The following is a 26,193-nucleotide window of genomic DNA, read 5'->3' as shown; positions in this document are numbered from 1 at the left end:
CTCCCTCGCCAGCCTCCCCACGTGTCCCCCTCCTCTGCCGTTCAGAATCTCAGAGGACGCTGGTTCTGTGGAAATTTCCAGGGAAAGCAGCACTGACTTCCTATGACCCAGACGATGCGGGACCAGTTCCTTTGACAACCCAGTTTGTACAATATCGTCCTTGCCCGGATGTTAAGAGGAAAATAGCTCTGGGATAATGCCGGAAACATGTGCTGGGACTTGTGTCCTCCTGCAGAGCAGCTGCCCGTAGATCATCTCGTCCTGCTGGGGGACAAGGGGGACCCGCACTGCCTTGGCCCGCTGGAGCCTGCCTCTAGGGGCCTTTGACCCCACCTTGAAGGCTGTCCCCACCTGGTGAGCCTGTGGCCCAGAGAGCAAGCAGCTGGCCCACCGCCAAGCCCCTGCTCTTGGTAGCGCTGCAGATGCGGACACAGCCAGCAGGGGGCGCTGTCTTGGAGCCCACCTGTGCACCCAGGCCCCTTCCCAGGGGGAACGCGGGCCACCCAGGCCTCCAGCCCGGCCTTCCTCTTCCTGTTCTGCTCACTGTTCGAGCCTCTCAGCTCAGCAAGAAGGGTGGCGGGGATTTAGAAAGGAGAAAACCCTCGCGTTTTATGGGCCTGAGCCATGATTCTCTTCTCATTTACATTCTCCCCCGAGGCTCCCCCCTGAAATGTAGCTTGGTCACTGCTGGGCTTATCTGCACAGCAGCCAAGGCTGGGGGACACTGGGTTGGGATCCGAGGGGCGCCACACTCACCCCCCCTCTGCCTGTCCGCAGGGCCCCCGAGATGGCTGTGAAGCCGAAACAGGCCCCGAAATCCAAGCTGGCGTCCTGCAGTGCCGTGCCTCAGCCCACCGCGCCGGGGAGGGCGAGGCCGCTCGCAGGGGACTGAGACCAGCCACCCCCAAGACGGCCGCAGTCACGCGCGGTGCCGACGTGCAGGGTGCCGCGGCGCTCTGCCTCCAGCCAGAAGGTGGAATTCGGTGGTCGCCGTCCCGATTCCCAGGGCCAGGTGTTGGCTCTGACACCCAGCGGTGACGCCGGCCGCCTCCCGTGGGCCCCATCTGACAGCGGCCGCCTTTCGGGGTGATCTGCTACACGGCGTTTTTCTTTTTACCGCCCAAGTGCTTTTTCTTGCCAACAAAAATTTCTCCCACTGCGGCCGAAAAGCTTCTTTTCACACATTCCAAACGCCTATGCAGGAAAGAGGGCCCGGCGCCTCACACAGACCTGGAGTCAGATTGGTCCGATTTATCGGAGCAATAAAACTCTGGAGAAAGCCCGATCCGACAGGAAGGTCATAGGGACCGAGAATAAAATGCCAAGGAAAGCACGCGTGGAAGTGCCTGAGACCCTGCACAGGGCGCGCAAGAAGCGCCCCACACTGGTGACCCAGTCGCCCGGTGGGTGGGCTCGACCACCCAGTGACGAATCAGGTGTGAGCTGAGAACTGGGGACACACGTGTCCCCACCCTTCCGGAGCCTCGGCCCCACCGTGGGTGTCAGTTGCACACATACAAGGGCGGGAATGATGACAAGAGAGAGACAGCCGAGGGAACCAGGGCGGCCGGTGAAGGAACCCGACGTGGCCTCGAGGTCAGGGGGGCAGGTGAGAGCTGGGGGGGCGTCCGGCCTGGAGCAGGTGCCGGGGGAAGGGTGCCCGCCCCCTGCTGCTCTGCTCCAGGGAGGACGAGCGCGGCTGCCACGCTGGAGCTCCGTGTCTGAGCCGGCTCAGCCCCCACCCCGTCTCCCTGCTCCCCCTGCTCGCCCCTGCGTGGGGTTCAGTGCGTGGGGGCAGGGAGGGCGGAGCGAGGAGATCAGTGCTGGAATGAGCTGGATGCAGCTCGTGGGGGTTGAGAGTGGGGTGTGGGCGAGCTGTCCCCGCCAGCGCCCCATGGGGACCCGAAACCACTCTGGCTGCCCCTGTGCAGGGGCCACCTCAAAAACCGATGGGGAAAATCGACCGAAAATATCCAGGACAGGGAGGAGAGAGGCAGGGTCCCTTGTCTTCCTCAGGTGTGCGACAGCAGCCTCACAGGCCCCCCTGCCCAAACCCTGTCACCCCAGCCGGGCCCAGGGGTGAGGGCAGTGTGCAAAGGTGTGTGACGGGCCACTACTCACCAAGCGTCCCACCTAACTGAAGACGCGGCTTTCGACGTGGATGGCCGGAACAAGCATTATACACACAGCACACCGGAGTCTGCCAAGGAGTGACTGAATGCTCGCGCCCCTCCCAAATCCCTACGCGGGAGCCCTGGTCCCCGCCCTGATCTCTGGGTCTCTGGGAGGTGGGGTCTCTGGGAAGTAATTAGGACACAAGGGGGCGGCCCGTGAATGGGATTAGTGCCCTTACAAGAGGAGACATGAGAGACTTTTTCTCTCTCTCCACCACATGAGCATACAGCAAGAAGGTGGCCATGAGCAAACCAGAGAGCCCCCCACTGAGAACCGAATCCAGCAGCACCCTGAGGTGGGACCTCCCCTCTCCCCCCAGAACTGTGGGACCTAAATGCCCATGTCTGAGCCTCCCCATCTGCGGTTTCTGTTACAGCAGTGTGAGCTCAGCAAGCGAGGCCATGCTGGGTTTTGGGGGGGCGGGGGAGAATGTGAATTGGAATCATACCTTTTCTTTCCTTTCTGTATTTCTTGGAAGATAATACTTTGGAATCCACATAAACTAAAACACATTTTGAAAAACTCAGCCACCACCCCGGGAAAGAATGAATTTTGGAATAGTCTACCGAATGCCTCCCATCTATTAAACTGTGACGTGAGGGGAAGTCTATAGCTATTCGTGTGTGTGTGTGTGTGTGTGAGAGAGAGAGAGAGAGAGAGAGAGAGAGGCTGCAAACAGATAACGGTACCTAATTACTCCTTTGTCACAAACTGCCTCGATTTTTTCTCAAGCTCCTAGGAAACAGTCCTGGTTGGTTACCTAGCCATTCCAATTTGCACGTAAGGTCACCAGCCACCTTGGTGGGCCCAGCGAATGTCCTGGTTTTAGCTCTGAAGAGTCCCATGTCCCAGGCAAAGACTCCTTCCTCCCAAGCAAAACGGGACGGCTGGTCACCCCGGCGGTGACCAGAGCTGTGATGACGACATTCTTACCACAAGCTGTCCAGTCTGTATCCAGTCTCGCCAGGGATTGTGTGCCACCGTAAACGACGTGCGTGTAAACACGTGTGTGCTTTAACTAGAGTTTACACAGAAAACACAAAAGTCACATTCTCTTGCGGAGCCATGTGGGGTTTTTTTTCCCCTTAGATTTTTATTTTTGCACATTCTTGTGATACTTCCCTTCACAGGGAAGGGGCGTTTAGCAAGATCAGCTTGTTAGATGGTTCAACTCTAAATAACAATATCGAACAACCAGTGAGAAGGTACGAAACATTCCGTTAACACTTTGTCTGAACAATAATAGGAAAAGACTGTGTCCTCGCCCCATCCATCCACAAAGGTGATTTCTACTGTCCCCGGAGTGACCGGTTTTAAAGGACGGGAAGCTGTAGGGTGACCTGTCACAGCGTCAAGGGCACAGCCTGCTCTTGCGTGACTCAGAGACATGGTAGCCTGTCACAGCTCGTGACTCCATACTGGTAAGAACTCATGGTGGGATACTTCCCAAAGATAATCATTCCAACATGGAGATAAGAATGAGGATCTCAGGCATTTATTTCCCAAACAGAAGTGGGTCCCACACTTCGCAACCTGTGCAGGTTAGCACCCATTTACGAGGTCATGAGCCACGACAGTGACATCAAACTAAGCCACCTGGACTCACGTAATAGAGTCCCTGTCATCAGTCCGGCCTTCAAAACAGTAGGCTGTCACCCTGACCAAATTCTCATCAATAAATTACTTTTACAAATACCAATGCCACAGAAAATCAGCCCATCTCTGTGCTGGAAACAAGAAGCCTGTGGCGATCACTATATTTGGCATATACCAAAGGCTTCGACTTGCAAGTCAAATCAACTTTTTTTCTATTCCCTGACTCACGGTGTTTTTCAAGTGGACCATCCCGAAAGCTGTATGTTTCCCCCCAACTCGTCAGTGAAGCAAATGAGGCACTCTCCCTACACTACCTGCGGTAGCCATTTCTGGGAGCGGAGGAGACCTGTGTCTTGGGGGTCTGAGGGCCATCGCGTGAAACCCAGAGGGAAGACCCTCACATGCCGTACTCTCTTCCACTCATCGTCACCCACCTGAGGGTGACGTCACCTTAGATCATCATCCCCAGCACACCACAGGCACTTCTGATACTGCGTTAGGGAAAGTACAGTTCAGACAACCGCTATGTGAAAGAAACTAGTTTGGATTCAAACGCCGTGCTGCTAGAGATGCTAGTTTTAATGTGATGCTACGCCCTAAAAATGGAAGCTTTAAAAACAAAATACCCTTGTGTAAAATAAAATGGATCCATTAGAGCACACTCAAACTTGGTGATGTGAACCTGCCCGCCTGCATTCCGTGGATCGTCAGAGATGGGCCTCTCTCTGCGATCCCCAAAGGGCCCTTCCGGATGCTTCTGCGCCAGGCGATGGGAGAGGGCCCCACTTCCTTCCCCAATGCATCTGATTCTAGCCAACGCATTACTCGTTTTTCCCTAAACAAAACAGCCCCACGACAATGTGTCAAAAGAGCAAACCCTTTCATGAGGTTGGCTGTCATTTTTCATCTCTAACTCTCTGAGCTCAGAAAGGCCTCCGCCCCGGTCATGGTGGGTGGAGAAGGGCTGGTCAGGAGCACAGCCCACCTCCAGCTCCCGACTTCACCATGCATGGCCACCTGGCCAGCCCAGCCATGGTCTTCAGGGTCTACCCCCAACCAGTGGAATAAAGGCTTAGGTGCTGACAGCTGAGGTACAGAGGTTCAAGTACACTCTGACAAGAGCTGGTTACTCCCGGACACAGATCGTAACCAAAAAAAAAAAAAAAAAAAAGAGCATTTAGACCATGTGTCACTAATGACCCAGTGCCACAGAAAAGAAATGGTACTGGAGGTGACTTCTAATAATCGTTCCTCTCACACATGGGTCCACAGCAAGTATGTCAATTTGAAATATCGCAATCGGCTGGAGCTGTCCGCTCCAACAATAAAATATTTTTTAAAGTTCTGCACATGAATTCAAGCCTTAAAATGAATTTAACTCGACGATGAATAACTTTTTCCTAAAGATGAAATCTTCAGATTTTTTTTTTTTTTTAATCTAAGCAATCTGCTTATTTCCTGTGATTCTTTTTGAAAAGACTTTGGAAAGAGAAAAATGTAGTGATATTTTTTTCTTCCCTTAAAAGGTTAGCTTACTATTTATTAGCACATGCAAATAAAATTTACTCTTAAATATATTACTTTAATCTGGTTACCATTTAGGCATTTTACCTAGTTCATTCTGGCTTCAAACAGATGCGAGGCATCTCTATGGCTACTGCAAACCGGTAAAAATCATCTCCAGGAGTGAAAACTCCAGAAAAAGGAACTTTTAAGACTAAAAAGATAAAAACTGTTTTTTGTAAGTCTCGACTCAAAAATAAAGTTCCAATGCCCTTTAAGGCATTAATTAATTCGAAACCTTTACAGATTATAAAATAAATTGACATTGCCTGGAGCACTCTTTGGAGAAAGTTGTAAGGTGAAGGTCTTAATACAGCGTGAGCCTCCCCCCTTACAATAAGCAAAGGCCTTTGTGCGTTATCTCAGGAAATAAGATGCCATTTAAAGCAAGATATTTATCAAAACCAGTCTCCCTCCTCGTCCTCCCCCTGATTGTCTAGATAAAGGACGGCCACTTTCTTTTCCTCCGAAACCACGGACCGCTGGTCCACCATCCTCTGGAGCTGTACCGTCTTGTCAAAGTCGGCCTGCGCCTTTCCCTGACCGCTCACGCTGGCCGCCGGGTCACCCCTACTGCCCGCATCGCTCCAGGTGCCACTGTCAGACACGCCATGAGCTTCTGCCTCCGTCCCTGCGGGGAACAGGGCTGTGGCCTCTGGGGTCCAGCTGGGCGTTGCCTCCATGTGACTCACGTCCACCTGGAAGGTAAACAAAGTTTCTCTGGGCCGCAGTGCTGCGTGCCTGCGCGACCCTCTGCTCCCTGCTGGGGGCGGGGGGCGGGGGGCGGGGGGGCGGCGTGTTCGGGGGCTCCGGGTGCCGCAGGACCCACCCGAACGCCCCACTGTCGCTTCCGCCCCTGGCGTGTCCCCCCACTAGGCCCTTAGGGAGATTCGGGAACGGCCCCTTGGAGGTGCTCTTCTCAGTCCCCAGGACATGCCCAGCCGCAGCGTAACAGTGGCCGGGGTCACGTCCGTGGAGCCCTCGCCATGGCCCCTGCTTTCCGGTCGCTAAATATAACGGGGGGCACCGATCTGCTCAGTGGAGGCCCGACAGCGACGTGCCCGACGGACACGCCATTCCCGAGCGCGCCTGGAGCGCGCAGAGGCGCCGGGGACCCCCGACTCCACCGTGTCTGCAAGGCGGCTGGGATCCGCTCTGCTCGCTGCGCCCCCCTCTAGGCCTCACTGAAGGGGCGCTGCGGAAGTCCGGGCGGCCACTGGCTCTTCCGCTGGAGAATGATCACCGCCCGGGGGTGGGGGCCTGGAAAACCACTGCCCTTTGAGTGTGAGGCTGTTTGGAGCCAAACCCACTGGGCCCCCCGACCCGTGGGTGTCCCAAACCCATTGAGCCCCTTGCCGGGCGGGCACAGGCCCTTGAAAGATGTCTTTGGACATCTTGACCTGGATCAGGGCCCAACGTCAAGTGCCCCACGGACCAGCTGCCCCCCCCACCCCCGCCAGCACCCCGCGGGTCCCAGCGGCCTCCCCGACTCACCTCTAGCACCTGCGCAGTGCGTCCCTCGGGTGGGCCTCGCTCAGTCCTCCACGTTCCCGTGGGGCCTAGTCTAATGTGTCGCACGGACTGGCTTACATCCTCGAGCACGTGCGCCTGGGCGAAGCCCCCTGGGCTGGTGACCTCCACGGTGGCTGACACGGGGCCCTGGGACGCGGCCCTGTGCGTGCTGCGAGAGGCCTGGCCACCGTCGCCGTCGTCACCACCGTCGTCACCACTGTACAGTTCCTGGGTGGCCCAGCGCTTGAAGCCGAAGCCGGTCGCGGAGACCGCCACCGCGGCTCCCCTGTCCGGGCTCCCAGGCGCCGGCCCCCGTCGCCTGGCCAGGGTGTCCCGCACCACCGACTCCACGGCTTTCTCTATCTCGCCGCCTTCATCTCTGCTCAGCTCCTCCAGGTCCAGCCGATCCGCATCCACCGTTTCCGAGAGGTTGACTTGGGCCACCAGGGTCACGGCCCCGCCGCCGCCCGCCGCCTCGACCTTCTTCACGTCCACGGACACGGTCCCCGGGCCGCGCCCGCCCTCGCGGGTCACGGCCGCCAGCTCCTCCTTGACGCGCTCCGGGAGGCTGTCCTCCAGCTGCCCGATGACCTCGGCCAGCTGCCGCCGGGGCTCCCGGTCGCCTCCCCTGATGGCCGTGTGCAGCGCGGGCCGGATTTTAATCTCCTTCTCCACGACGGTGCTTTCCGCGTGGAACTCGCCGCTCCCACCTCGCTCTTTCCAGGGGGGACCCGTGCCCCCCTCCAGGGAAGGTTCTGGAACGTCCGGGGGCTTCACCACCGTCTCGCCCCACGCGTCGTCTCTCCTCACTCTCCTGCGAGAGCCCGGCACGATCTCGTCCTGCCAGGAATACCTGACCGTGGCCTCCTCCTCCACGTGGATCTGCCCGTACACCGCGCCCTCGTCCCTGTCGCGCCCCGCGTCGTGCTCGGGGCCCTCCTCGGGCGTGGACACGAAGTAGCTCTGCTCCCCCTCCGAGTCGCCCGCCTCCGTCACCTCCTCCACGCGAGTCCCGTACCCCCGGGGCGGCGGCGACGGCTCCCCACGGCGGCTGCACGTGGCCTCGGTCTCTGCGCGCCCCGCGCCCTCGGCCGGCCCCGGGGAGGCCGGCGACACGTCCTCCGCCTCCTCCACGCAGCACGGCGTGGGACACTCCTCCGCCGTGTCGCCGCCCACGTAGCTCATGGGCTCCTCGATGACCTCCACGCTGACCACCCTGGCTCTGCCCTCGCGTCCCTTCAGACCGAGCTGGATGACGTCCCTGACCACCTGCTCGGTGGCCGCTCCCGTCCGCTGCGCCTTGTCCCGCCCGCCCTCGCTCAGCAGCTGGCCCAGGCCAGCTGCGTCCGAAACGTCCAAGTCCTCGCTCAGCCTCGACTCCACGACTATCTCGGTCGTCGTCCTCCGCTCGTCCGGCACCTCCTTCCGGCTCACGTAGGTGACCTTGGTGTCCGGGAAGGAATCCGGGGGCGCGTCCACGCCCGGGGCCTGGGTGAACTGCCGCAGGACGCCGGACACGATGTTCTCCGCGATGCTCTCGGTCACGGAGTCGCCGGTGTCCCCGGTGCCCAGCCTGAACCTCGCCTCCCTGCGCTGCAGCCTCCGGCCCGGCCCGGCGCCGGTGTCCCTCTCGGGGGGCGTCTGGTCGCCCCTGGGGGCCCCCTCTGGCCCGCTGCTCTGCGGCGCTTCCACGCGGACGGGAACCTGCCTCTGTCCCGTGCTCGGCTCCCCCGACGGCCCCTTCGCGTCCGCGGTCACCCCCTTCTGGGGGCGCCCGCGCTCCCGCGCCTCCTTGTCCAGCTTGGTGAGCTCCTCCCAGCGGAGGTTCCTCTCCTCTGACGCCTTCTCCTTGGAATCGAAAAACATCTTCTCCTCCCGCTTGGCTCCCACGGCCCTGCGTCCCCCGCCCTCCTGCTCCCTCGTGGCCTTCGCTCCCGTCTCCTCTCCCCCAATGACAGTCCTCTCGTCGTGCGACCAAGTGTCCCGGCCAGGTGTGGACTCTCCGGCTCCAGCTCCTGCTCGACCGGGGAATGTGTGCACTTGAACTTCAGTGTTCCTTAAGCGCCCAGGGGTGGGAGGGAAGGTTCCGAAGCTGGTGTGACTGTGGGTGGTTTTCTCATGAGCGATTTCCCGCCGGGTGGTGAGGCGCGGGGAGCCCAGGAGGCCCCTCCCGGCAGCGCCCCCAATGCCTGTCTGCCTGATGAGGGGCTCCCGCCTGTTAAGGCGCATCGCGGGTTGGCGGTGGAGTCTCCCAGAAGGTGGTTTCTGCCTCAAAAACAGGTTTCTTTCATTTTCCCTCCGTAACGCCGAGTCGGTATATCGATAAGACGTGTTTCTGAATTCTGTAGAAAATGAGCAATGCATTAAAAAATGATTGTCATTACCTGTTTTCATCTTAAAAGCATCGCCATTGGTCAGATCCCATCCTGTCATCATGCAAACCTGTCATTGCCACAGAAAGGTCATTGTGAAAGATTTTTTTCGATCCCTAACTTATTTTTTTGGAAGTTTGAAAAAATCCTGTTACAGTAAAATAGCATGCTTCTGCTCAGTACTTCCTCTAGTTACTGATGTTAAATTATTCATCCGCCTTAAGAAAGATATCGAATGCGTAAAGCATGGCACATGCACCAGAGAGGCTGAGGTGCTCGATTTTGTGGCCAAACTTTCACAACATTAGGATAATTTGGAATCCATCATTTCTACACCGTTAAGTGTATTCATTACAGCAGAGAAGAGCTTCATAATTTACATAATTAATAAACACGAACGGGAATTACCCCTCCACCATTCAATATGTGCTTACTTTTCACTGATTACCATGTTGGGCTAACAAGTATTGAAGAATTTAATGTTTTTTTTGAACATTTCTAACTTCTTCTACTTTCACACTGCTATTTTTACGAACTTGCACATAAAAAGGTGCCAGAGCAGGAAGCTGACCAGTCACCCACAGTCCGATCTGCTGTTAATGCCAGGATCCTGGGGGCTGGGAGGCGGTCCAAGGGCTCCCTGCCTGGGGGCTGGTTGTCAGACCGTGCTGGGAGCATGGTCCACTCTGAGAGCCCCACCCCCCCCCACCCCCACCCCGTGCTGGCCCACCCCCACCTCCTGCATTGCTGGGCAGAGCCTCCTCTCCACACCTGGCCTCCCTCAGGGCAGCCAAGGCCAGTGGCCTCTTTAGGACAAATGCTGGGATACGGGAGCGAGACCAGGGCATTTTCTACAAAGATTTCTCTTTTGGGGTCAATATACTGATCCTAAACTGAGAAGTCCCAGAAGATGGACCCAGAAAACTGCAGGAAATACCTGGTTTTTTTAATTAAGGTGCAACGAGAAACATGGAACATCGCAGGCTCGTTTTAGGCCTATCGTCTTGGGGGCAAGTGGCCAACATCATTTTGTACACTATTACAAAAGACACGTGAGTGCCTTAATAAGCATTGATAAACACACGCTCTATTCAGTGAACAGTTAGTGGGCGCCTGTCATACAGAACGCACAGCTATTTAGAAGATCAACACCAAATAAGAGTTCATAATCGATACTCTCTCATTCTCATATTTACTTTCTTTTGGCATAGTACATAATTGCTAAAACAAATTTAGTTTACAAATACTGTCTCTATATCCTTTAAGAAGCTGAATAAGTGAATGAATGAATGAATGAATGAGTGAATGAAACGAGTTAACAGTGATACCCCGTATGCCTTTTCCTGAGCTCCATAATCACGGCAAGTAAAAGACAGTTGAGGGGGGGGAGGGGCAGAGAAGATCAATGAGCCTGGATGGAGACCGTCGGTCACCCTGGAAGCTTCGCTCTCATTTTCTCTGTCCCTTCCTTCTAGGTTATGTGGAGGATTTCCAGACTTACATATCCACACATAAAAAAGAAAAGAGGTGACTAAGTAAACCTTGAAATCTGGTGAATGAATAATTTTAATTTTATAGATGTTGCTGTGTTAACTGATGCCAGGCAGACTGACTAATGGGCACCGCTGTGGACATCTTTGCTTTTCCCAAACTTACTCTCGAAATTAGAAAGCACACTTGCTGGACCAAATTCCTGATAGTCTGAGACCAAATTGCTTCTGGTCACAGATGGCTAGAACCACGATGGGTATTCTGAACCCAGTGGCCTGTCGAATCTGTGAAATGCCTGATAGGGACAATACTGTTTTTTCAAAAGCAAAGATGGGAGGTGTTACCTACCATCTATCCAGATCGGCTGTTAATCAAACATTCTCCTGACAGAGGCACCAGATGCACACACTCCTAATTCACCATGACACTATGTCACACTCATGCAGACTGGAACGAGGCTGTGTAAGGTGTACGGTCAACATACTATGAGGAATTTAATCTGCCCTTGCTTAGCCAGGAAGCTCTTTAAGATGCTACAGGGCATTAAAAGTTTAAGGTTCCCTAGTACCCTACAGGATTTTAGGGTATCTCTAACGAACACTAACTCTCTTAGGTCAGTTCTGCGGCTGCAGAAAATATGGTCTTTGTTCTGCATCATTTGGCCTGAAGCAAGAGAGACCTGGCTTAGGGCACCGACCACGCCTGTCATGGGCGTCAACCTGAGCTGCCCACTAACCTACGGTGGAGACAGAAATGATGTAATTATCCTTCCCACCACTGTCCCCGGTGGGGGAGCAAACTTCAGAGCACTGACTGCCTGCTATATAAAGTGACACCTCTCTTTACTTGTGTTAAAGACAGAAGTCTTTGGTCTGGAAAGGGTGTTATCACAGGATGTGATAACCAAGTCCACGTCACCTTCTCGTCACCCTTTCCTGCTCCCCATCGGCCCCTCTCCCCCTTCACCACGTTGGGCAGGACGCACCCTAAAATATTGGCTCAGTGAACAAAAATGTTTATCAAGCACTTCCCCACACATTCTCATTTACATTATCATTTAAACCATGACCCACTAAATAAAATCTATTTGATACTTAAGGGAGGGGTCGACAGCAGCCACCCGAAAAATCACACCTGACCCCATTTCTTCCAGGTACAAGGTGCATTCCTATTTGTCCACAGACCGAACATGTTCAGATGGAAAGCACTTTAAATAACCGGCTTTTCCTATTTTTACCTTGTGGCAGGTTTTCAATGTGCTCAGTCAAGATCAGTATCTCCGGGTTACTTTCTCCCTCCAGTAAGGCTCTGTAGGGGAAAAAAAATTCATTAGGAAACGAAAGAGCAAAATGTGCCCCTGTACACTGTAGGATGGAGTATTTGGTTAATGACCACAGTGTCCTGGGTTTTAGGACTCGTGTCTGAAGAAGGGATGCAAGCCAGCCTCAGCGGGCCTGACTGGATAGAGCATCCATCCAGCCGATGGAGCAAAACGAGGTTCTAGGGCTTCAGAATTCCTGGAGAGCCTTCTAGAAAGTTCCATCCAGCTGAGAGAACAAAATGAGGGTCTAGGGCTTCAGAACTCCTGGGGAGCCTTCTAGAAAGCCCTTCGAAACCCAGGGCCGGGAGAGGAGGAGTAAGAGGGGGGAGGTCAGGGTCTGGCTTCTCTGGGAAGCGGGGAGGGGCTCCTTCAGGCATGTCACCCCGGGCTAGAGGACCCCAGAACAATGACATCCGTGGGTCGTTCTGGGGTCACGGGTCAGGGGCTGACCAGGAGCAGCGCAGGGACTGAAGTCTGTCAACGAGGCGGCCCCTGCCCCTGTGGTTTCCAAACTGGGGTTCCCCGCCATGGAGTGAAGATTTAAAAGAAGAAAAACAGAGGAGAAATGGAGGAAGGGGCCAGAGAAAAGAGGAAAAGGAAGAGCTGAGATCCCCGCTCCCAGCCCCCCACCGCCAGAGGCCTCGCTTCACCCAAAGGAGTGTCCTGTTTTGCTTCTCACGACACCCCGGAAAGCACTGTGCCGCGTGACTTCTCTAGCTCCCGATGCCTAAAAGTTAAGTTGTCCTCGCGTTGTGATGCCCATCGACGGCTCAGAGCCGGGAGGCGTGGGGACACTGGGATGTCCCTCGCTCAGAGACCCCTGGGACACTGGCTGCTGCGGGTGAAGGGACACCAGACGCGGGGCCACTGGGAAAGCCCAGGGTCACCACCGAGAGCTGGGCATGAAAACGGAGGGACGCCTGGCGGGGCAGGGACGCCGGGGTCGGGGCGAGGTGGCGCCAGGTCCCTTCCCACTGAGTCTAATGTGGGGGTTACCACAAACGCGGCACCCCGTGCACGGGGTAGTGGGGAGGGCAAAGGGCCAGCGAGCAGAAGCGCAAAGGCGACATCCCCAGGTGTGAGCAGGGACGGACGTGCACGCGTGCGCAGACGCGGGGCCGTGCCCGGAGCCCCGCCCCGCCACCCCCGGGCGGCCGGACGCCAGGCAATGGGACACGGCCCGGGAATCTCACACCCTCATGACCGTGCATTTTATGTGCCAGGAACAGAAATAGCTTCCACCGCCCAGAAAATTCCGAGGCCTGAACGTGATGAGAGGAACGTGCAGGGTCCAAGTCAGACGCCCAGGGTGGGCGTCCGAGCATCAGGGCCACGGAAGAGGCAGCATTGGTCACTGAAGGTGGGGGGGCTTGGCGAGAAGAGCATGTTCTATTCTAGACCCTTCCTCAGCCTGCTATGCAGAAGCTGCCCCGGCCAGGACGGGAAGGGCTTCAGGAGTCCAGGCCAGCAGACGAGCCGGTGACAGGTGTATGCGGCGGGGGGCGGGGCGGAGCGATGGTTCGGATCCCTTTAGGGGAAAATACCTTCCCTCACCCCTCAAAGGGGAATGGTTTTGTTCCTTTTTCAAGGAAAATCCAAACCAGTACCTTAAGTCTCCTATGTTCAGGACCCTGAGAATTGGGTGCTGTGCTACCCAAGAGGGCCACCAAGTCCCCACGGGGCTCGCGTGGTCACATGCAGGTCACAGATGCATTGGTCACTGATGCAAGGTCCCCTCCGGAGCCTTTGCTAGCCCTGCCTAAGACTGAGCGCAGGCATGCTCTGACCCTCCTGTCTGTAACCTACGGAGTCCCCCTGGTAACCCCACGGCGCAGGGCCGGTGACGAGCGCCCTGGCTCTGCAGGTGGACAGGTTCGGCATCTTGGCCAGAGGCACACGGCTCTCTCGCAGGGTCCTGCGCCTCCCCCAGACCAGAGGAGTGAAGCCTATTGGACAGTTTGGTGTTGTCAATCAAAAGGCCCTACAGGGCTGTCCCACAAAGCACGGGGTCCCCCGTCAATGGCTGGCTCCCAGAAAGCAGGGGTGTGTGTCGCCTTCTCCCTGTGAGCGCCCACCCGGGGCCTTATAGGTTCGGTCAAGGCACCTGTCATCTAATTCATCCCTTAATTCACACACACACACACACACACCCCTCAGGACACAGAGAGCCCTGCCCTCCACCATCACAGCTCACATGAACCAATGATGAGGCCAGAAACGTGCCATTTCCTGGAAACCTCCCCGAGGCCCATTTTTCAGGAAGAGACACATTCCCCTCTGAAAAGTGGGGAGAGCAGAGGGGAACTGCCATCAGGTCCCAGTGACTCGCGATGCCAATGCCCCAGCACACGGCTGCCAAGGGACATTTCCCGCAACCCCACAGGGACCCGGCCTCTTTATGCAGGAAAATAAGTGAACACATGCCTGAAAATCAAGTCCCCGCCCTCACTAAGCAGTGGGGACAAATATGCGGAGCAGATGTGAGCTACCATATGGCCTCTGGCCAGGCTCGGGGCCCTAACACTCCCTAGTTCTGTGACCTTGGCCAAGGTGCTCAAACCCTCTGTGACTCGGTTTCCCCATTTCTGAAACTGGGAGCAAGCACAGGTTTCTGGTGGTAACTGATTAAGTAACTGGCAAGTTGTCACCAAAACCGTCACGGAGCAAGTGTTCGATAAATATTAAGTTTTCATCATCATCATCTTCTACGGATCTGGGGGAAAGAAGCTGATATTCAGTTAACTGAAGTCGTCCTGGAGGGGAAGAGATCCTGGACAATCTAAACTCATGGCTGACTGAGGGTTAATTCATTTACGCAGTGATGAAGGGAAAGCGAGCCACCACACGCGTGGGATGGTCCCCTCGCTTACCCTTGAAAGGACGAGCTTTCGCTATTTCAAATACTTCGCCTCTTAACGAGATGAGTCCCCGTGTTAACACGGTTCCACGTTCTCCAAAACGTAGGATTGAACTTTAAAAAAACATGTATTTCTCCTAAGACCCTGAGAGAGTCCAAAGAAATGTTTTCCTTTGACAAAGTATAGGTGGTTCGGAAAAAAAAAAAAAAAAAATGAAGCAACCAGAAATACCATTAAAAAGCTGAAATTAAGAACGTTAGGCGTGAACTGTACTGTTTCATTAGAAGTCTACATTTAAAGATGGTATTTTCCTCAGTTAAAACATACCAAGTCTGCCCACCGTAGCCAGAAAGAAACAGGAAGCTCGCACACCCTCCCCCTGCATAGACACACAAAGAACATTTTCTAAAAATTGCTTCCATCCCTTTCTAAAAGGATTTTTGCTGTAAGGGGCCCAGACGGGAAATCTCTGCGCTACATTTTCGTATCTGGCCAGGAAAGAATCTCTTCAGTACTTTTCTTTTGAAAAATCATTTGGCCCTGCAATCTTTTTTTTTTTTCTTTTTTCCAGGTAAAATTTAGAACGGTTGTTATATAGCCTTCGTCCGCAAAACATAAAAAAACAAAGGCTCATTTTAAACTTTGATAGAGATTGCGTCATCTGTACCCAGGATGAGGAATTCGAGACAGGCCTCTCCTTATGCATGAAGTTTCCACATCCCTCGGTTTTGCGGTTTCTGGACGCAGTTTAATCCTGGGGATTTTTGCATTTTTTGCTTCCATTTTGAAGATTTTTTTTTTTTTCCATTATATTTTCCAACAGCTCGTTCCTGATGGTTGGGTTCAGTTCTCTTTGGGCGGGGGGCCCTATTTATTTTCTAACCGAGCTTCTACAAATTCTCAATCTCGCATCTAGCTTTGGGGCCAGATCTTCGAATCAGCAGTGGAAAGGTTTAGGACGCTGCGGGTTCTAGAAAGTTCTGTAGTTTTCACCATCTTCAGATAATCGGCTACTTCTGAATAAGCCGCTGCCTCGTGGAGAGGGCTCCGTGCTGGGGCCGGGGGATGGAGGGTTGTCTGTAAGAGCATGTGACAAACAGCACACGTCTCCCAGGTCCTCACCCAGAGACCTCCAGCCCTGGTCACTGCCTGTACCAGCTGGGCACTGAGGTTCCCTTGGCCATCTTATCCAGGTCCTCGCCACCTGGCCCTCTGATGACTGCAGGGACCTCCAGAGGCCTCCTGCACCTGCCCAGACACGCACACCTTCCACCTAGCACCCCCTCTCACGCCTCCTGCCAGCGGCTGCCTCCCCTCTGCATGGCACCGGCCTGGCCCGGCCCCTCTGCTTGCCACAGAAAGCCCGCCTCAGCCACCCGGCATTTGAGACCCCTGCAAACTGCTATCCCCCAATGCCTCCTGCCAGTCCAGTTCCTCCCCACTTCCCTCACCCCTCCAAGACCCAACTCAAATCCCGTATCCCTCGAAAACCTCGCCTAATCACCTCAGCTGGAAGTTCTCTGTCCCTTGCCTGAGCCATCTTTCTGTGACTTTATTTGGCAATAAGCCACCTACAGTATTTTCCTGGAATGTGTATTATTTTTAACATCTTCTCCTCCCAGGCCACCCCTTCTCCCCACCTCCCCCTTTCCTACGTGTCTATTTAAATCTCCGCCGTCCTTCAGGACAGATTACTCTCACCTCCCTCTTGAAGCCTTCCCAGATTCTCACGACTCCCTTCTGATCGATCTCTGGCAACCCTGCGCTGTGTGTCACTAGGGCATTTCCTGTTTCCTGCGGTGTGGGAGGCTACTTCAGTCCACAGAGCCTGATCCATAGAAAACAACCCTCAACACCAAGGCCACACTGGCCGGACCTTCGCGGGTCCCCCGGGCAGGCATCGCACCCTGAAGCGGCCTGAGAGACCCCGGCTCACAAACCAGAGCACGTGGCTTGGCAGGTTTCATTCTTGCCCATCACCACACTTGGCGGGCCTCCAAAACCAAGCTGACCAGGGGCACCCCCAGGGGCACTGCCATAGACACCACACTAGCTCAGTCCTCAGGTCCTCAGCCAAGCCGTCCCCTCTGCCCAGAAAGCCCTTCCCACCCAGGCTCTTCCTGGCTTCCCCTCCCGCCAGACCCAAGCACCGCCTCCTCCAGGAAGCCCACTGCCCACACAATAATCCTGAGAGTCGCCTAAGTGATGATAAGGACTTACCTGCGGGACACTCATCAGTGCTAAAAATGCTACGTTTTCGGCTTCTACGAGGAAACGGGGTGTATTCAACCGCCTGTGGGTCTTTCAGACCCGGAGCGGTGGGAGACAACTCTGACCACCGAGGTGGGTGTCGGCGGCTGGGCAGGGCCGGGCGCATCGCGCTCCGGACCCAGGCTCCTCCTTTTCACTGTGCGAACTTGGCCTTCAGAAAGACATCCAGTGCAATCCATGACTAGCTTCCACGAAAGTACCAATGCCTCCAAAATTCCTAAGAGGTGGCCAAGTCAACCCCAAACTGGGTTGCAAGATGCCAGCCACTGTGCATTCGGTCCCCACCGACAGGTCAGCCTGCTGCCAGGGGCGCAAAGGGCTCCTGATCGAGGCCGTTGGGAAAAGCTGAGCTGGTAGGGATGCTCCTACCAAACAGGGGAGGCCCGCTCAGGGAAGATGCCCACCTGTGCCCTCTGACTTACCACGATGGACAAAGCGAGGAAGGAAATCCCAGAGGCAAAGCACAAGATCAGAGTATCCAGATCTCGACCCGGACGACCATCACTGAGTGGGTACGGGACAGCCCGACTGCCCCCGTAGGGAGAAGCCTCACCTGGCATCAGGTGTTACCCAACACAGGCACAGGTGTGGGTTTTCTGGGCCGGCCCAGCATCCTCCCTAGAATAGAGCCAGGTTTGGGGGTACCTCGCACTCCCGTCTCAGCCCATGGAGCTCATGAAAAGCTGACCCTGTCCACCGTCCAGGGACGGGCATGTGACCTGACAAACCAGAGGGCTGGGCCCAGGAGTTCTGCTGTGGGGTTTGGGGAAGAGCCCCATCCCCCGACAAAAGCCTGCAGCTGCTGGGGGCCTGGCCTGCCACAGTGTGGGCAGAGCCCCGAGGAGGCAGAGACCAATCGCTGACAACCTCGCCCAACACCTGGATCCATCCGGTCTCCAACTAAGGACCTTCCCAGTCAGATGAGGATTTAATGCCTTTTTGGACTTGAGCCCCACTGAGAAAGGTTGCCGTCACTTGTGAGTGAAAAAAAAAAAAAAAAAATCCAGATTAATGCTTCCTTCTCCCAGATAAAGTTTCCTCATTTGTGAACCTGAGATTCATCTGACTCAGCAGTTGTTTGAACACCCCAGCCATTTAATTCTGCGATTGCTCGCCCCACGAGATGTCCCAGGGGAGTGCGGGAGATGGACCTTGGGAGGAGGGACAGCCTGGCCGGTGCCTCCGCTCCCTGCTCACTAAGCCCTGACCGCCCTCCCCGCAGCCACGGCACGGCTCTCAGAGCGGGGACCCGGCAAAGTCCCCACTGGCTTGACCATAGGACCACTCAATTCAGCTGTAGGCTCCTCCAAGGGCAGCCGTGTCCCTGGGTGGGCCTCGCCCCTGAGCGGCCACCGTGAGCCCAGGCCAGGGGCTGCCCGAGAGTCTGCTCCCCCTTCACAGATGGTAAGAAAGGGCCCTCGTACAAGGCCGGCTGGGGCGAGTGTCCTCACAGTAAAGGAGGTGAGGCAGACAGACACCAGCCAGACACGTCCTCGAAATGCACATCACAGCAGCCAGATCACTGTGTCAAAGTCGTGATCAGAAGACCATACAGGCAGCCCCCAGGGAGTGCTGAACTGGGCCGGGCTCTGTCCAGTTCCGCCCAGCCCGGGGGACGGACCTTGGTTGGAAGATGTCGGCCAGTACACCTTCCACTCACAAGCAGAGCTCTCAAGGCTCGTTCAGGCCTGTGATCGGTGGGTTCGCGCTCACAGAAGGGGTATCATGTCCGCTTTAGCTGGTTCAGCGGGGGAGGGTCCCCCACTGGCCTGGGCCACCACCTTCTGGGCCCCTCCCCCAACAGAGGCGGGGATTTGGAGCCCCCACTGGACAGGGCGACTGTGGGCAGGGAACAGCTGCAGAGGCCTCAGCGCTGGGTCTGGCGGGCAGGAAGAACGCGACAATGTCAGCTACCACTATGGCTCTCACGGGTGCGCTCGGTTCCACGCTGCCCGCTTCCTCCAGGCAGGCCCTGCCTGGCGTCCTTACCTATAGGTCGCCACCTCCAGGCTGAGGCTGGTCTTCACGTGCACGAGCTCCTGATAGTCCCGCAGCCGGTCGGCCATGGCCAAGGTGAGGACCGCCTTCTCATCCTCCAGGCAGGCGATCGCGCTCTAAAAGGGACAGACAGCCACGATGAGGTCAGGGGACGGGAGCTTCGCTGGGTTGCACTGAAGGTACCAACAGTTCAGGGCACGAAAGGGAACGAGAAACCCCCAGCTTCGTGAAAGAGGCCGTCGTCGCAAGGACGATTTTACACTCTGCGTTTCTTCCACGTGGAGGTTTATATAGAGCGTGGGGCTTCTCTGTTTATACTCTCTAATAATAAAGAATGCTTAAGAGTTTATTTAAAGCATCTCTAGTGCGGGCATTAGTCTGCTTAGAAAAGTCAATACATCCAAGCAGCCAACTAAGATGCTACTGAAAATAAACCCAAACCAGAAAGCAGGGGTTTTACAGGATTTAAAACAGAAGTCGCTTTAATTTGGAAGAGAAATTCTCCCACGCCGGTGGTATCCCCAATACCAGGGCCGGCAAGCCCATAACAGGGTTATTCGTTTTCATGTAGAAAAGCGACTTTAAAACTCATCTGGGGAGAAAAGCCGCCTTAACTAGCGAGACGGGAATACATTCTGGGCACAAACGTCAAAATTCAGACCCGAGTATGGATCTTCTCTTCCGACTTATAGGGGGCGGTTAACAAGCACTCCCCCCAGACGTGGTCACATGACTCCCCAGCGCCGCGTGCCTGCCTGGTCAGTTACAACCGTCTCCTCTCTCCCTGGCTGGGAGACACTGGAGGGCATGGCCTGTGCCTTGCGGATCCCCCGCCTCTAGAAAAGCATCCTCCACGTGGCAGTTACACAGCACACGCCTGGAGGATCGGATTTGAAACGAAACGATGAAGGCAACGCGACCCACCCCTCAAAATGTACTGTTTTAAATCGACGGTATCTTTTAATTAACAGACGCGGTGGCTTCATTCACACGATTTTGCGGTTTTGCGTAAAATGTTTTGCATAGCATTTTATAGCCTTGGGAATAAGTAACTGGGCATGTTTAAACACTGAACTCGGTCTGGTTTGTAATGGAAAATAGCATTTTTTTTCCCCCAAATACAATTAGCAGGCTATATTTTTAGCCATTTATCTTTGTGGCATTCAAAAACTCTAAGACAATCAGGAGAGGACCTCGATTTTCATTCCTTGTGTCATTCCTTACCAAAGGCCCTGGCGATACACGGAAGGTCCACAAAAAATATGTCGTACAGGAAACCAAGGAATGAGAGTAACTACAATGTCACACTGGATTTGCCATTAAAAAACAAACAAACAAACAAAAACGCATGATAAATAATCCTGCTTCCCAGAATTATTAGCTACTTCCTAGCTAAGAATTGTTTCGGGGTTCTCTTTGTGTATATATAGTATGCTAAAAACAGAAACCAAAAGCCCTTAGTTTTCAAAGCAAAGGAATACATTTAGAAACCACTAGCTGGTACCCCAAGGAAGATAATACGGTGACAGCCCCAAAGCTGGGCATTACGAGTAGATAGAGAGGTTCACCAACGCAGACCACTGGCCAGTCTTGATTCAAGTGACCAGAGTAGCCAGAATGTAGCCATGACATTTGTACACTCCACAGTCAGCTACTGGTGTTAAAATCCTACATTCCCCCATTTTAAAGGGTGCAGAAACTCAGCTACACGGCTAGACCATAGAATACAAACATATTACTCCATTCCCCTACAGGAAATTCAACCTAAATATTAAAACTTGAGGATCCGTAGTCACTTATTCTTTACGAAGACGTTCAATCACTATTAAATTGCTTTAGAAACACATCAGACGCACTTGAGTCTCTAGCCACAGACTGCTCTCAGCAAGTCAAGGCCTCCCCGGTTTTCCAGAAGTTTCTCCATCCTCTGAGCGATCAGAGTGGCTCTGAACCCCACTCAACACAAAGAGGAAAACCCAACTGTGTCGAGGTGACACGTTCCAACCACATTATTACCCCGTGAGTCAATGCTTCCGGGAAGCTGTCACAGGGAAATGAATGGACTTTTGGAGGCAGGGACGGAAGACTAATGGATCCTGCTGGTGGGACAAAGCTTCTCCTTCCCCAGAAGTTTTCAAACCGTGGGCCCGGCCCGAGGCGCAGCGGCTGAGACCTGGCATGCTGCTCCTGCCCCAGGCACAGGCAGCACGCGGAGGCGTCACATTTTCCCGCTGTTACTTAGAGAACTTTGGGACGGCATCGTCACTGATGAGGAAATGGAGCTCCAGACCAGAGAGGCAAGATGCTGTGAGCATCCGAAGAACTCGGCGTCTTAACCAAACCTGAGCGGCGCCTTGCTGAGCGAGTCACCCGGACGCAAGTCACGGTCACGCCCCTGGAATCCTCCGCGTGAGCAGCTCGAGGGGATTCCAGCTGTGACAACCTCGAGTCTAAAGGTGAGAAACTCATTTAGACGCACAAACTGAATGCACTAACAATCAGCATTGACTGGATGCCGAGTATTTATAGCTCTAGCCCAGACGATGCCCCGGACTCTAGACTCGCAGTTTTACGTCACAAGCTCAGGTGGGTGTCTCGGAGGCATCTCAAACCGAACTCCGACCTCCCACCCATAGCTGCTCGCCTGCACCAGCCACTGTCACCAAGAGCGCTCGTCCCTTTGTCCAGCTGCTCAAGGCCACCGCCCTGGCTTCGATGGTGATCCTTCCTTCTCTCTCCTCCCTCATCCACGCCATCTGCAAACCCCGCCAGCTCAGCCGCCAGCATTTCTGCCTCGATCATTGCAATCATCTCCTGGAGAATTCCCGGGGGATCCCGGACTGGCTCCTCGCAGTCTGTTTTCAACACGACAGCCAGAGGCGTTCCGTTAAGGCACAGCCGGGCCACCGTCACTCGCTCAGAGCCTCCAGTGGCTTCCCAGGGCGCTCAGAGCAAAAAAACCCAGCTCCTGTAGCTGCCGCCCTCCTCCCGGCTCACCTCACGCCAGCCACGCCCTCCTCCTGAACCCTGGGCAGTCTCCGTCTTAAGATTTTTAAGATCGAGGAACTGTCTCGGTTTTATGTTGCTCACCGCTGTATCCCCAGCACTTGAGAATCGAGCTCGGCACACTGAGTGCTCAATAGCTAGCTGTTGGCTGAATGAATGACCGAACGTTTGCATCCTGTGAGCTATTTCACAAATGGGGCAACTGAGACGCAAAAGGTTGGTGGCAGAGCCAGGATCCGGGCCCAGGTAGGGTGGGTAACGCATCCCTATTCTACTCAAGAGCAAGTACTCATTCAACCACGTGAGCCTCGAGGGCTTGGAGGCCTTTCACGAGCAGCCTAGGAGGCTACCAGCTCAGTTTCGCAAGGGAAAAACTTCATTGTTTATCGGGTAAGGCTGACGTAAGTCGCGTATGTCTGACAGTTTGCCTGAAGCCCATTTCTGCAGACTGGGACATGGCATATTAGTCAGGCTTTCAAGTGATCGAGACCAGCGGTCCCTAACCACTTTAGCACTAGCAACCGGTGCTCCTATGAGAATCTGATGCCTAATGATCTGAGGTGGAGCTGAGGTGGTGATGGGGAGCAGCTGCAGATACAGACGAAGCTTCGCTCGCTCATCCACCGCTCAGCTCCTGCTGTGCGGCCCGGTTCCTAACAGGCTGTGGACCAGTACCAGTCCACAGCCAGGGGTTAGGGGACCCCTGATCTAGAGGACTTAAGAAATGCCGGGGACCAGGATGGCACTTGAGCAAATGTTTCTCCGGCAAATCTGAGGTGAGGGGCTTGTGGGCATGTAGGTCACCTGGGAAGGACCACTTTCCCCAGAGTCCCAGTGAGCATCTTGGCCCCTGAGTGGCAGAGGGACTCAGAGGCAGAGAGATGCTGGGCACTATGTGTGTGTAGGGGGGTGTCCTGCCTCCAGATGAGGCAGGGGGAGGGATCCCACAAAATGGAAACAGTAAATGAAAGACATTAACACTAAAACGATTGAAACCACCAGCTGGAAGGGTCTGAAAGCACTTTAGGACTTTGGATTAACAGGGGATTCCTCCAGGTTAGCCTTCAGGAATAGCGGGCATCATCTTTCCACAAATGCAACGTGAATTCTCGTTAAAAGTGTATCTTTGTTGGAACACACAGAAGAGAGGAAGCGTGGCCCAGAGGTCAGCTGCTTCGGCACTGGGGCCTGAATCGAAGCCTGGCTTGGCTGCTGACTAACGAGGTGACCCCGGTTTCATCTGTGAAATGGGGTTAATATCAGTAGTACCCACCTCGCAAGATGGGTGTGCGGACTGGGAGCGAGGACATGTCCAGGTCCTCACTCCTCGCTTTGTACTTTTAGGGGAAAGCAGCAAATGCCAATGAGGGAGGTGTCCATCACTGGACAGGAAGCTGAAGGTGGGATTCTAGTTCCAGGTCAGGTGTGACTCTGGGAATGGGACCCTCCTGGAGAGTCTGGCAAGCCTCCCTGTTGGTTCAAAGCTCCAAGAAAGCCTCCTTTCAGGGCATTTTTGCACTTTCATCGGACACAGAGCACGGGCGCCGTGCAGCTCGTATGCCCGAAAAGGGAAGTGCTCCCGAATCTAGAGCAAGTTCTGGAAATCAGCGCATGCGCACACACACACATTAGCCCGTCACTGGCTTTGCTCTGCCTACCATGCCCACTGGGAACGCTTTTGAAAATTATGAGGCAGGGAGCAAACAAAACCCACGATCCAAAAAGATTGAATCCCAACCCTAGTGCTGCACTGCTTTATAGGATTTCTCATCCAGACGTCCAGCCCTTGCAATGCTGAAACCTCTCGGCACGGCGCTGGGGACACAGGGGCAGGCCACAGATATCTGCTGATTCGTAAACACCTGTCACATGGCCACAGGCCTCTATGCCACGGCCACCACGTCCCCTGTACTTCTAATTTTTTTTTTTAATATATAAAAGCAAAAATCACTCTAGCGCAATTCTTTAACTTGACGTTACAAACTGTTCCCTTAAAGTACTTTCTAAGTTTATGTGGATGTTATTTTAAACTGTCCTCCTAAGAACTACTGATAGGATGATTTGGGAATATTTTCAATTCTGATCGAGTGTGGGCAGGACCAGGGCCAAAACGAGGACCGGACTGGGTCGACAGACGATAAATCAGGCACAAGTGTCACCCTTTTGTTGTCAGAGGTTTGAGCTTTGCTTCTCTGAAATGGTAACTGTTTATATTACCCTGCACTTGTAATAACATCCTGCCTCGGGACTACTGCACCCCCCACCCCCACCCCCACCCCCCCCCCCGCCCCTCCCTGCCCCTCCCCCCGCCCTTACACTATCCAGAGATCTGACTTCAGCCTCTACTGTGGAAAAAAAAAAAAAAATCTGATTAAGCTCTTTTCTGCATTAAGGTTGCTGTCCCGCCCAGAACACACAAGGCGGTGGCCCAGGGCATCGCCCACAGCTGCCTCCTGCTGGGAAATCATCTCGGCAAAATAAAAAACGTTTTGGAAAACAATTTAGGGTTCCCCCCCCCCCCCCCCCGGGAGACCACCAGGGCCAACGGGGCTGCCATTCTGAATGGCTCTGGGTAATGGGACTTGACTTTGCTTAGAAACCTCCTAACACAGGGACATGAGAAGGACTGAGCAGTCACTTCTGGAAGTCGGACGGGATTCTTGGTTGACTTTTAAGTGCACTGGGGCCTGGAAAGCACAGGAAATTAAAGGAGAACCCAGAGCTGATGGGGTCCTCTGCGCGGATGTGACCGCCTGGTCATGTCAAGGTCTAAAGAAGCTGACAACCCAACAAGATGACAGGGATAAGCGCTAGACCTGGCACTTGGCACTCGCCCGATGGGTTGATGGTCCAAGGAACCGAGCTCTTTTTCCCGGGCGGGCGGGATGCTAGGACCGCAGAGCGAGGGGCCCCTTCCACGCTCGGGTACCCAGGCGGTCCGGGCACCCTCGGGGCCGGCCTCACCCATCGGTGACGCAGGGTGCAGGCGCGGCGGGTCTGGGGAGGCCCGCCGCTCCCCCGCCCCCTGCAGGGCGCTCCGGGCCGGGGTGGGGACCGTCCCTGCGCACGGACCTGCCGCTCCTTGGCCTGCAGCTCGTAGGTCTCGCGCATCCGCAGCAGCTCGTCCTCCAGCAGCGCGCGCAGCTGCTCCAGCTCCAGCGCCTGGCGCTGCAGCGCCTCCGCCTCCTGCGCGCACAGCCGCGTCTCCTCCTCGGCCTGGCGCCGGCTCTCCTCGCCGCGCCGCAGCGCGGCCTCCAGCTCGCGCACCTCGTCCTCGTACAGCTGCACCGTCTCCCGCCACGACTCGGCCACCAGCAGCGCGTAGCGATCGTGCACCTCTCGCAGGGGCGGCGAGGGCTCGGCGGGGCCGGAGGCGCGGGCGCCGTAGCGCAGGGTCGGGCCGGCGGCGCGCGCGCGCAGCTCCCGCACGTCGCGCTCGTGGGCCGCGTCCAGGCCGCGGCGCTCGGCCTGCAGCCGGCCCAGCAGCGCCTCGAGGGCGGCGCGCGCGCCCAGCGCCTCCTGCAGCTCGCGCCGCTGCGCACCCAGCTCGGCGTCCAGGAGGCCGCGGGCGGCGCGCGCCTCCTCGCCCAGCAGCTGCAGCTCCCGCAGCTCGCGCCGCAGCGCGTCGCGCTCGCCCTCCGCCAGCGCCGTGGCCCAGCTCAGCTCGTCCAGCTGCTGCCGCAGGCGGCGCGCCTCCTCCGCCCGGCGGGCCTGGCCCTCGGCGCCCAGGCCCTGCTGCCAGCGTCGGCCGCGCAGCTCCTCCTCCAGGAGCAGGTTTTCGCGCTCCAGCTCCCGCACCCGGCACACGTAGTCGCAGAGCCGGGCGTTGAGCTCCTGCAGCTCGGCCTTCTCGGGGCCCGTGTGCAGCCGCTGGGACAGCATCGTGCTGGGTGCTCGGGGCGCTGTCGTCCGGCCGCTTCCCTCCTGCCCTGGTCTTGTCCCCTCCGGCCCCGCCGCCGCCCCGGAGGCCCGCAGACTGCGGCGGGAGCCGGCGAGCGGCGGCTCTTAGCGCGCCCCGCGCGCGCGGGAG

General features: G+C 55.7%; 2 protein-coding genes across 3 annotated transcripts in view; one reads left to right on the top strand and one right to left on the bottom strand.

Annotated features, from left to right (window-relative positions):
- Positions 1–4,942, top strand: part of TTC23 (tetratricopeptide repeat domain 23) — a 51,921-nt gene extending 46,979 nt beyond the window's left edge. The window contains exon 10 of one of the 2 annotated variants that reach the window (XM_036232023.1): positions 778–4,942. In XM_036232023.1, the coding sequence (XP_036087916.1) occupies positions 778–892 (115 nt within the window). In that variant the 3' untranslated portion in view covers positions 893–4,942. The remainder of the gene's footprint in view (positions 1–777) is intronic. The other variant, XM_016154945.2, reaches the window with a different exon arrangement.
- Positions 3,236–26,164, bottom strand: SYNM (synemin). Its single transcript, XM_016154947.2, has 5 exons — positions 25,236–26,164; positions 19,149–19,273; positions 11,947–12,017; positions 6,829–9,188; positions 3,236–6,032 (listed from the first exon to the last, which is right to left on the bottom strand). The coding sequence occupies exons 1-5, from the start codon at positions 26,043–26,045 to the stop codon at positions 5,733–5,735; spliced, it is 3,666 nt and encodes a 1,221-aa protein (XP_016010433.2). The 5' UTR covers positions 26,046–26,164; the 3' UTR covers positions 3,236–5,732.
- Positions 26,165–26,193: the final 29 nt, after the last annotated feature.

This window comes from Rousettus aegyptiacus, unplaced genomic scaffold (genome assembly GCF_014176215.1).
Source record: "Rousettus aegyptiacus isolate mRouAeg1 unplaced genomic scaffold, mRouAeg1.p scaffold_m13_p_14, whole genome shotgun sequence".
Classification (NCBI taxonomy): Eukaryota; Metazoa; Chordata; class Mammalia; order Chiroptera; family Pteropodidae; genus Rousettus; species Rousettus aegyptiacus.
This window is presented reverse-complemented; position numbering and strand designations above follow the sequence as displayed.

Coding starts and splice junctions, on each gene's coding strand:
- SYNM (XM_016154947.2), bottom strand. CDS start 26,045: ATGCTGTCCCAGCGGCTGCACACGGGCCCCGAGAAGGCCGAGCTGCAG. Junction 19,274..25,235: donor TGCAGGCCAAGGAGCGGCAG/GTCCGTGCGCAG, acceptor TGTCCCTTTTAG/AGCGCGATCGCCTGCCTGGA. Junction 6,033..6,828: donor GCACTGCGCAGGTGCTAGAG/GTGAGTCGGGGA, acceptor TTTACCTTCCAG/GTGGACGTGAGTCACATGGA.